Source organism: Silurus meridionalis, chromosome 5, assembly GCF_014805685.1.
Source record: "Silurus meridionalis isolate SWU-2019-XX chromosome 5, ASM1480568v1, whole genome shotgun sequence".
Classification (NCBI taxonomy): Eukaryota; Metazoa; Chordata; class Actinopteri; order Siluriformes; family Siluridae; genus Silurus; species Silurus meridionalis.
The window spans coordinates 9,962,736-9,974,251 of NC_060888.1; the positions used below are offsets into that span (position 1 = coordinate 9,962,736).

Genomic DNA, 11,516 nt, shown 5'->3' on the forward strand with positions numbered 1-11,516 from the left:
GACCTTGGAGTGGAACAGGAACTATTAAAATCAATGAACTTTTTCTTGATTAAGCACCACAAGGAAACTGGGTTTTTCAGTCTGGATATAAGTATAAAATGTTGAAGCTAAAGGTTTAAAAACCCATTTGTGTCTTGTGCAGCCCTTTAAAGAAGGAGAGAATAGGAGAGTGAGAGAAGGAGGGAATGAGAGAGGGATGGGTATTCGTTCTGCTGCACTGCTAAGCACCAATCAAGATCACGGCAACTGAAAAGCAGCTTTACTGGCCCTAAAGATGGGATGTGCTAACATTTGCTTCTGGAGATAACGATGAGAATACATTACACATTAGCTGAGAAAATATAGTGTTAAATAAAACTCTTCTCCGAAAAAAAAAGGAAAAAATATTCAGAAAAGGGGACTACATTGCTCAGTTTGAGCTAAATATAGACATTTATAACAAATGCATATCCATATAGGCTATCTAAGCAATACTGCCATATCTGTATGTACATGAACATAGCTAGAATGTATGTATAGTCTATCATAGAAAGAACACACTGGTGATCGCAGAACGGAAAAATCGAGCTCTCCCAATGTCTCAGATACATGAATGGATTACGATGCATAATGTGGTTATGATGTTATGAATTCTGAAAAGGTAAAAAATAATTCGTATCTGCGAATAAGAGTACAATAGTCTCCAGTCGTTGATGAGAGTATGCTCATTTGAATATGTCTGAAATGTCTTGAATATGAAAGCTTTGGCACTGTCTCCATTTTTAACACTTGTGATATTGAGGAAAAGAACAAAAAACAAAACAAAAATAAAACATTGGAACATACTGCCTACATGATATATGCGCTAAATAAAAAACGTCATATTATTCAAAGGCAGTAAATAGCACTCGGCCCATAAAACTTCATTTATATAAAGCAAAATAAACTCACTGATATAACAATCCTCAGGGATTCGCAGGAGAATCTCATGACTTCCATACTGAGAATGAGGTCCTTTAATGTTCAGAAAAGGCTGCTGTGTACCGAATACCAGCCAAGCTCACCAAAGCATTGAGTGATCGGCTTCGCCTAGAGATGCATCTGTGATCTAAAAATATTCTCGATTCAGATGAAATGATGATAAAAATCGTGGCCAAAACTGTGAAATAACCCTCGGAAAAGTATACAGACGCCACACTGGAATCCCATTCATCACAGTTTACACAACAAAGTACCTACTGATGCCATATATAGATTTCTTGCCTCCATGCATTAATAGTCATTAAAAAAAATATATAAAATAATAATAATAATAATAATGACCATTTCAAAATGCTCTGTGCTAGCCGGGGCGGCTATGTGCTACGAGGCCTGCTCTGCTCTAAGATGCCGCTTTTTCCATCTCCTTCCTCTTTCTAATTCCTTGCTTCCCTTCTTGCAACAAATTGCTCTTCTCTTCCCTCATTGCACCTCAATGATAAAGTACTGGATAACCACGGCAAATAGAATGGCCAAGATGACAAAGCCAAGGAGCAGGATGGTTGCAAAGCGCTCGTCGGCAACAGACCAACTCCTCTTGGGCCGGGGACTGTGGGAGCTTGAGATTCTGGGCGGCTCAGTGACAGGAAGGGCCGTGCTGAGGCTGCACTGACCCCACAGCTCTCCACCATCCGTGCTCCGACGACCGGCACTCACACGCAGACGACACATGCTACTCACTGAGGAGTTTTGCCATGTGTATGAGGTTCCAGAGCCTTTATATAGCTGGAAAAAAAAGGATTGATACTCATGATATTTCTATAAAGAGAAATCGTGATTGTCAGTAAGATATACAGTGAAACAGGGGCCAAGCACCTATTTATTCATATACACTTATAGTGATCATATAAGAGCAGCTGATTAATATCTGACACGCTCATAAATCCATTAATCCTCAATCCATCTCTTTATCCACCTATCAACCCATCCCTCCATCCATTCCTCAATGCATCTAAATATCAAGACATTCCTCCATTTATCAGCCACCTCTCCTGTTATGCACCCTTCCATCCACCCAACCATACATTCATCCATCTCACCATCCATTAACCCACGCCTCCATCCTTCCATCCATCAACCCATGCCTTCATCTTTCCATCTATCCATCTACCCCTACATTCATGGTCAATGTTGGCTGCCTTTCTTTCTTTTAACACTACATATAAATAATCTATGAATATACTTTTTCATGTATGTCTCACTATTACATTTTCATTGTTAGGCTGTAACAACATTTCACAGTCTATCAACTGCCATTAGATCTCAATTAATCACCTCATGATCTCTGAGTGAACAGTTCTTCTGGTTTTCTTAATACGGGAAAATGAACTGTGTTTATACTATGTGTATTTTTACATTGAGGTTAGTCCCTCCTTTCCATACCTGTTCCACTTCTCTGCCTCTCAGCAGCTGCAGTGCATAAACAATTGGGTCTCCTCTCATTGCTTGAAGTGCCTCCCACGTGACTGTATACCTATTCCACTCGACCTGTTCCACCTTTGGGGCTATGGAAAAGCAAAAAACAATAAATATTATAAACAAGCAATAAAACACGACTGATAGAGCATAGAGAGATCTACAGTATTTGTTTCATTTTTGCTCATTTCCCAACCAAATACATGTTGTTAAGACAAATAAATACTTAATATTTTGATATTTTGGGCTTGGTCCATTTATTTTGCCCAGAAATGAGCACTATGCATTTTCCCCTCTTTTGTCCGCTGTCTTCAGGTCTTTTTTTATCCAAGCTCTTCTTTCAAAAGTGGCTACATTATTCTGGTGTCAAATTAGGACATCAAACTAGAATCCTAATCACCACTGGCTCCTTCACCCCTTGAAAATTAGCCCTATTGCACACAAGTATAAAAAGGTAAAATGGAAAATCAAGGCTTACGTTTGAGCTGAGGTGGTGGAGAGCGGGTGGTGCTGAAAATGTATGGAGGAGAGAGTGGGCCCATGCCTGCTGCACTGTGAGCTTGAATGGTGAACTGGTACTCTGTAGCCTCACACAATCTCTGCACTTTAAACGTATGGCAGGGACCACTGTAGATGCAAACCAACCTACAACACAGAAATGCACAGAATCTTAGCTTATTTGATGTGTTTCTGCTGTTTTCTTCTGGGTGTAGATATTTTGTGGTTCCTTCTCATGCAAGACAATTCTACCTCACTAAACATCTCACAGGTACCTTATGTGAGTGCTGAACTACCAGAACCAACTCGCACAAGCAAAATCATATTGTGGCTCAACACAATAACACTATCGAACAGGGCATATCACTATTTTTTCAAAGTATGCTTAAAATAAATAAAATAAATAAAAGAACAACAACTGATAATGCATTTCCTTCTACCCATTCAAATGTATTTAATTGATTATATGTATTTAATTGATTATATGCTCATCTATTTTGCAATCAGCTATGACTCCCCGAAAGTTTCTCAATTCTCTCTCTGGAATCTTCCATAATCATTATACAGTGACCTCTGTTTAACCCACCAGGAGAACAGACATAAACGAATCAACAAGAATCTATATTTGGCTATGTATGCATTTGGATGCCTGACATCTGATAATCAAAGGATGTTTGGAGCATTTGTTCTAAAACCTTTCCCTGATGGACAAATGAACCGACAGGTATAGCAATGCATGATGGGAACTGCGTTACATAAAAATAATGTTTGCTATGCTAATGGATTGCAACATGCATCGTGGTTTAACTTGGATCAAAATAAAGTAAATCCCATCATCCCAACTTTGAGGGACTGGAGGTTCAAAACACAGAAAGGCACACTGATCGATAAGCTACATAAATGCATGTTCATACGCATTGAAATGTTGTTGTTTAAAAGTGAAGAAAGCCAAGGAGAAAATTCAACATTGTTAAGTCTTCATTTTTGAACAAAGCATGGGTCTGAATTACGTAGCATTCGAACATGATGATTGATCATATATTCTACACAGATTAAAGGCTTGCAGGGACTGTACCTGTCCGTAGCATCTTGCATGTGCAAACAGTAGTGTGTGCCATGACTGTTCTGAAGCCTGTCTCCCCATTTCAGCTTCAAACTCTGAGGTCCAGCCACCACACACTCCAGCACTGGGGGTTCAGGAGGCAAAGGACGTGTTCTGAGTTTCAGCGCTGTGCTAAAGGGACCGGCGCCAATGCTATTCACTGCCTGCACTCGTATCCTGAAACACAGAAAAAATTTTGGAACCTCTCGAGAAAAATATCATCTTCTATATACAATATTTGGTTATATCTTAAATATATTCGTAATACCTATATGTAGTGTCCGATTGAAGATTTTCCAGTATGTGGTAATTAGTCCTCCCTACAGACAGAGGGTGCTCCTCTCCAAAGTCTATGTTGTATCCAGAAATCTCTGCTCCATGACACTTAGGTTCTGTCCACCTTATAGCCAGACTGGTAGCAGTATTATGAGCTGGAGCAACACCCAGAGAGTTTGTCCCAATTTCCTCCACATGTTCTACAGCTGCTGGGATGGAGGCTGGGGTCTGTACTGTGGCAACATCGCTGAAGAGGCCTGCTCCAATAGCATTGACTGCCTATATGTGTAAAAAGAAAAACAAACCATCTTGTTACTTTGACATTTTCTATTGTAATGCTTTTTTTGTTTAATTCTTTTTACCTATGACCCTAAATATTTATAACCATTCTGACTTATAATCCACACACACACACACACACACACACACACACACACACACACACACACACACACACACACGCGCGTATACTGTTGTTCGGACAATGTTTAACCCAGGTTGTCTTGGAGGCTTTCAAGTGAATTGTGAAGTGCTTTGACTGTGGTGAGAAAGTGATTCAACCTGAACTGACCCAAATAAAAAAGTATTTTTGTGTATTTTGGGTTGGACGCAGCTGTCAGGGAACCACCAGCCATGCCTCCCACCTGCACTCAGCACACTCGCACAGCCTCGCCTTCCTACTAATCACCTTCACCTGTCTTCAATCTACTCTCCCCTTCATAAGGCCCCCATTTCCACTCGCTCACCGTCCGATCTACAGTTCGCACTAGAGATCATCCCTGGACTTCCCATGTTAGGGATTCTACCTGTTTTCCGTTTTGTGCTTCTGCTGAAGCTCCTATCTCGAGTACTAAGGCGAATAAAGCTTATTGACTGTATTCTGGTCTCCGACTCTTTATCCGAGCATGACAGCAGCGTATTGCTGTAGGTATGAGCTGCTAAACTGAGCTACAAGGCAACAACTGAGCTATAGGAGATTAATGTGAACATTAATGTGAAGGGTCTGGTATATTAGAACCAATGTAATAAAACAGGGAAATTAAACAGTGTAATACACAAAATGTTTTAAAGTAGTTATTCTATTATCCATTTTTAAACATTATTTGAAATAATGTTTCGTGTTATTGTTAGGAAGTAACAAATCATCTTGTGCTTATATATGTGCCATGATCAGAGTACACACTCAAAAAATATAATTTATCTTTAAGGCCACGGCTATTAACTAAGCAAAGTCCAAATTAATGACACAGTTACACAAAGGCCAATCACTCACATACACATCTGTCTGTCTGTCTGTCCGTCAGTCTGTCCGTCTTTTTTTAGCCTTGATTACATAAAGTTCCTACCTGCACTCTGCAGTAATACTGTGTAGCTGGCTGCAAGTCTCTCACTTCATACTGAGATGAAGAACCAGAGTACAGTAACTCCAGAGCACTTTCGTCGATACCCCACTCCAACTGAAACTCATACACCTCTGAACCATTACAAGCTGGGCTCTGTAATGAGAATGATAAAAAAATTACATTCAGTTTTTGGATTTCTGCCAGTCAAAAAAAAATAAAATGAAGCAGTTGACGTTCTCACCTCCCAGGTAGCGAGTACACTGCTGCAAGTACTTAGTGTAATATTTGGGACACTGCACTGTTCTGGGGCTCCTGGCATCGTTGAAGCCTGGCACACATCAGACAGGGGACCCCACTGTGGTGGAAAAAGTGGAGCAATAATTGGTACAGAAATAATACAAATAAGATTTTTAATAAGAAGAAGAGTTAAAATGTGTAAGAGAATAAATGCTGTAATAAAAAACTGTCTAAGTTGTCACGCTTGTGGCCACAGAATCTGAGGCCATTACATTGAGACAATGCACATACAGGCATTACATGAAATGTGAACTTGATCAAATAACATTAACACAATAATTTTTTACAGAGGCAATGATAAATGGTGAAGGAAATATGAATATTTTCCATTTTCTTTGAGCTAAAATTTAAATGAATTGAACTAAAAAAAACTACATTTTGATTAAAACAAAACCTCAAATAAATCAGCTGAGAGAGCATCTATAAAAATCCAAATCATGTGATCGGCCCTGCGGCTCCTCAGCACAGTGTCTTAGTGGCCTTTTTGTACACAAAATGACTGTAATTGAAGTGAAGGATTAAAAAAGCAAATAAAGATCCATGTATGTGCATTCTGATTTACCTCTACAAATTGACACTTCAGTGTATTAAGTGCATTTTAGTGACTAACAAGATCAACTCATGCACAATTGCAGTGGCTATTTTATTTCACACCAAAGGTGCAACCTTTTGTTGTTCCACCCATTCTTCTTTCCACCACTTCTTCTTCTTTTGGCTGTCTATGGCAGCCAATATATATATCGACTGTATCTGTGTAGGGCAGGGCTTAGAAATACTCAGACCTAATTTATGCCAAGTGCCCCTAATGCTATAGCATCGCCATCGGGTCAAATTTGGGCCTAATCTTGAAGCATGCTTGTGGTCGTAACCTTTGAAAAGGTGTGTCAAAATATTAAACAAATTTAAATACATTTCTTCCCAGCACCACCTACTGGTCAAATGTTACGTGCTAAAAATGCTTTTGTGACTGCCATTATTTCTACTCCTTTTAAAATTTGTTGCTAACATAATCTTGACACCTTGCTGGCTATTTGTCCATGTAGCCTTTCTACAGTCAGAGAATTAGACCAGAGACTATGATCACAACATACACACCATGAGTAATACAAATTACTCTTGAATCCCTTCACTGTGATTACATAGGCAAAAGTGGTAGCATGTCTGTGAATGAGTTTGGGAGTTTTGCCCTTGCAAATGCTCCTTGTAGCTTAAATTGTTATCAGTTTTGTACAGTTCTTGATATTAAAAATGATGATAAAGTAGAGCAAACTTTGATATTCCACATATGGGATTAACGAATATACCCATCATCACACAGCTCTCCGGTATGAACTTACCCCTGCTGCATTGTAAGCTTTCACCCAAAACAGGTAAGTTGTGCCAGGATGAAGTTGGCCCACAGTGCAGTAGGGATCTGAGCCCTGAAACACCTGCTGTTGAGAGTCTTCCACTGACTGAGCCATTTCCACACAGTACATAGAGACTGCTGCCCCTCCATCACACACTGGAGGATCTGGAACAGACACAGACACAAATGCATATATAAAAACTTCATCAAACAGGTCATTAGCATAATAATCAGAAAGCAGGCTAACATTCATTCGGTGCATTCAGATGAGGATGAGGTTCCCTTTGCAGTTAATTTCAAGGTTTCTTCCTCATACTCTGGGTTCCAAGGGTGCTGAACCATGTGCTCTAATCTCAACTTCCTAACAGATTAGGACATTCAAAGAAAAGAGTTGCATTGTACAGTAATGTACAGTGTATATATAATATATAGGCTTTCTTCTGTTTGTGAATTTTCTTCTGGATTCTTCTGGATCTCACAGTGTTTGTAATTAAATGAAAGAATTATTTAAAAATGCTAAGTAATATAAATGAAGTAAGTAAAATCAAGTTATGCGAATAACAATAACAGAAGGTTAAAATCTTAAATACTACATCAATAAAATCAAGGATTCCAATTACACTATTTAAACTGTATCTTATATTTGCTAACTACGCATAAGCAACTGAATAAATATAAATAGATGTAACCATAGATCCTATTCCAGACCTCTAAACACATTTGATACAAATTAAAATAAGAAACAAAATGCAATAAAATAATAACCATAAGGCCATGTAGCCATTGTTTAATAGTTGTTGACGTTTGCTATTGAATAAATCAGGATTTTAACTAAAACAAAAAACAAAAATAAAGAAACTTCACCCCAAGATAGTGAAATCTCTGAGGATGTGGCTCCCTCTGCAGGGCGCAAGGCTTGGCATGGTCCTGGGGGCAGAGGAGCCATCTGCACACAAAAACTCTCCGACACCTGAAAGAAAAAAATAACTGGTCTTCAAAGAAGACACAAGCAAATGTCCCTGCTCTATCAAAAAGCTCATCATTCCAAAATATCCGAATGCCCTTACCTGACTCTGACCTCCCAAACTCTCACAGTACACACGCAATTTGTACCATCTCCCTTCCTGCAAGCCCTCACACACATGGTGTCTGAGAGGGCCACGGTACACCACATCCCACTGGTGATCTACATACAAACACACATATTAAGTATGTGTTCTTTATAAACTTTTGGTCAGTTATTATGTTGCTAAATAGATTTCGGGTGTAATATGATAACTAGATATGGGTGTGATTTGAAGCCAGTAGCTTCTCTCACCACTCTGACTGAGTTCCAGCACATAAAGAGTGATCGGCAAGCCTCCGTCATCCTCTGGGGCCTCTGATGAGAAATAAGTGGTCAATATAATCTCACTATTAAGTACATAAAAATACAGAATATAAAATAAGCATTAAAAGAGTTTTTTTCGCGTTGCTAAATACACATACAGATTGTGTATTATAGCATATCCGTTCAGAACTGGTTGCCACTCATATTCACAGCAAATCTCACATTTTGCATGCTGAAAGCTTTAGCCTACACAGAGTACTTCAAGCTGTTATATACATGTTTTTAACAGTTTCAAATCATCACTTGTGTTTAGTTACATAACTGAGACACTCTTTGTGTACTATGATGTGATGGTGCTATAAATGATCACATACCTGCACTTATTTTTACTCACAGGACATGCTGTTCCATAGACACGGGCATCATAGACACCATAACCTATTGATAAGTACTAGTAGACTTTCCCGCATTACTGCTGTACAGTAAGATCAAAATACATTTTTGTTTTGCTTTAAAACGAGACACAATCGAATTTGGATAACGGACACAGGCGCAGTCCTGCAGTTAATGCTACACGAGGATGTCGCAAATGATATCGAAAACAACGGCTTGCATATGTTTGCCAGTCACAGACATGCAATACTGCATCATAAATGGGATCATAAATAAATATCCATGTATAATATTTTTGTTTCTAATATTTAATTGGGTTCTGTTTGTCAACATCCAGGAAAATCTAAGAAAGTCTACAGGTTTTCACGCATCACTGTATACACCTATATTTTGAGAATAACTCTTTGTACTGATCGGAGAGTGGCTTACCCCAGACAACATGCAGGCTGTGTGGTTGTACAGAAGTGTGCAGTGAAGGTTTTCCTGGTCTGCCTGGTTGCTCTGGCAAGGTTCGGTATTCCACTTCTGCACTAGACACACTGTGACCCTCTGGTCCAGCCACAGACACCTGTTAAAACACAAGAACATGATGAACCACTAAAATTATTAAAGGGACATTTTCAATAATAAACAGCTGTATGTTTTTCTGTGATGTGCTCTCATATATTAATGTATATATGTGTATACATGTATGTGTGTGTCCAGCTGTGAGTCGGTCTGCCCTTCACATATTAATATTTTTACAGTTTCTACTACAGGTCGAAAAAAGTCCAAGACTTTCCTGGACTGTAATACGTGTCTCTGCTGAATCTATCTATTCGAATGTGAGAATTACATTGTGGAATTTTGTTTCGGTGAGGAAATTTGGTGGGTGAGGTTTTAGATGTCTTTACACCCAATGACAGTTTCACCAGTGCGTTTATCAAATCTTTGCAATTAGACAAAACGTCTAGACGAGATTAAAAAAAATAAAAGAATTGTGTTGTTTTATTAAAATATATTGGTGATATATTAAAGGACAATATAGGGCAAATAAATATTTGTAGAAATTGTTAATACTTTTTGCATTTTTATATTGTCCAGAATTCAGCCACAGAGACATTTTCCCCAGACAGACACATGGTTAAAAGACTTCATACACCGAACATTGGTGCTGATTCACATATGCGGGTTTTATTTGAAAACATACACTGGTGCATTCACAGCAATTTCACCAGTATGGACAGAACTAGCCCAGTTTCTCAGGCCATGTCCAAAACAACCCATGGACAGTCTGACTCCAGTGAGAACACAGTTCAACCCCAATACAACCCAACTGCAGGAAATGAATCAAACATGCTGGATATTTTAGGTTGTAAGGCAGCATTTTGTCATGTGAGCTGCTAAAATAAAACAGTAAACTGAGCCAGAGGATGTAGCTGGAGCTCAGTAGAAGGAAGCTGTGTAGGTTGTGTGTGTGTGTGTGTGTGTGTGTGTTTGTGTGTGTTGTGTTGGGGGAGGGGGCCTATTGTTTTAAAATTAGATAACGTTGAACTTAAAAGAGTTTGAAACCTTTAGTAACCGTTTCATCATTTTCCACTGCTCGTTTTTAAAATAGCCCAGTTCATTCTGTACAGAATTCAACAAAAGCTTCATATATGAACTTGTCAAATGCACTTCATATTCCATCACTCACCCTAAATCGGTAAGAGGTGTTTCGCCTGAGCTCCCTCACTATACATGACTGCTCCTCCCCTCTATGCTTCGGCTGAAAGCCACACCCCTGCACATAAAAAAAAAACAAAAAACATCTTGTCAACATGACTATGTTGCAAACCACTTTCTGGCATTTACCCATTAAAACAGAAAATAAAAAGTCATAACAAGTGTTGGCTTGACTGTTTTTTAACCTTTAGCATGCCACTGTGGTCAAGCAGGACTGGTAAACAGAGACATATGTGAGAAAAAAGTAGGACGAACGCACATAAATAGCCTCAAACATCTGTATCCAATTAGGCACACTGCACTGCATTTGTACTTGAGTATCTGAAGCTATGGTTAAGTATTACACTGCAGATACCAGCTGTTCTTGTCATCTCTCAAACACAAAAAAATGCACAGACGGTCCAATTGGGGCCTTCGTCTTCTGATGAACTGAAGAAGATGTACACCTAAAAATTATAGAAGCAACCAAGAGGGCAAAGGTAATATCATGCTGGCACCACTACGCTTCACTGTTGGAACGGTGTTCTCTGGGTGATGAGTGGGTTTCCTGCAAAACATAAGCCGAACACTGGCAGTCTTCCACAAAATTGCCGTGCGCAATGATGTGTTTTTCCTGTGAACAGCTTCTATAATCTAAGCTTTGGATCTCTCCAGCTCATCCAGAGTTGGGTTTGGGTCTCCTGATTGCTTGTCTGACTAATGATAGATGAAAGACAGACTGACTAGACAGAGTTGCTTTTATGTTTTTTCTTTTTTATATAATAGATTTAATGTTGCTCGGTAGGTATGAGA

General features: G+C 39.1%; 1 protein-coding gene across 2 annotated transcripts in view; it reads right to left on the reverse strand.

Annotated features, from left to right (window-relative positions):
• Positions 1–892: 892 nt before the first annotated feature.
• Positions 893–11,516, reverse strand: part of LOC124385925 (fibronectin type-III domain-containing protein 3A-like) — a 34,166-nt gene continuing 23,542 nt past the window's right edge. For both annotated transcript variants that reach the window (XM_046849427.1, XM_046849426.1), the window contains exons 14-26: positions 10,696–10,782; positions 9,450–9,588; positions 8,616–8,678; positions 8,365–8,483; positions 8,162–8,267; positions 7,287–7,462; positions 5,894–6,007; positions 5,656–5,805; positions 4,302–4,588; positions 4,007–4,210; positions 2,912–3,078; positions 2,401–2,522; positions 893–1,743 (exon numbers count right to left, since the gene is read on the reverse strand). In XM_046849427.1, coding sequence (XP_046705383.1) covers positions 1,441–1,743; positions 2,401–2,522; positions 2,912–3,078; positions 4,007–4,210; positions 4,302–4,588; positions 5,656–5,805; positions 5,894–6,007; positions 7,287–7,462; positions 8,162–8,267; positions 8,365–8,483; positions 8,616–8,678; positions 9,450–9,588; positions 10,696–10,782 — 2,037 coding nt within the window. In that variant the 3' untranslated portion in view covers positions 893–1,440. The remainder of the gene's footprint in view (positions 1,744–2,400; positions 2,523–2,911; positions 3,079–4,006; positions 4,211–4,301; positions 4,589–5,655; positions 5,806–5,893; positions 6,008–7,286; positions 7,463–8,161; positions 8,268–8,364; positions 8,484–8,615; positions 8,679–9,449; positions 9,589–10,695; positions 10,783–11,516) is intronic.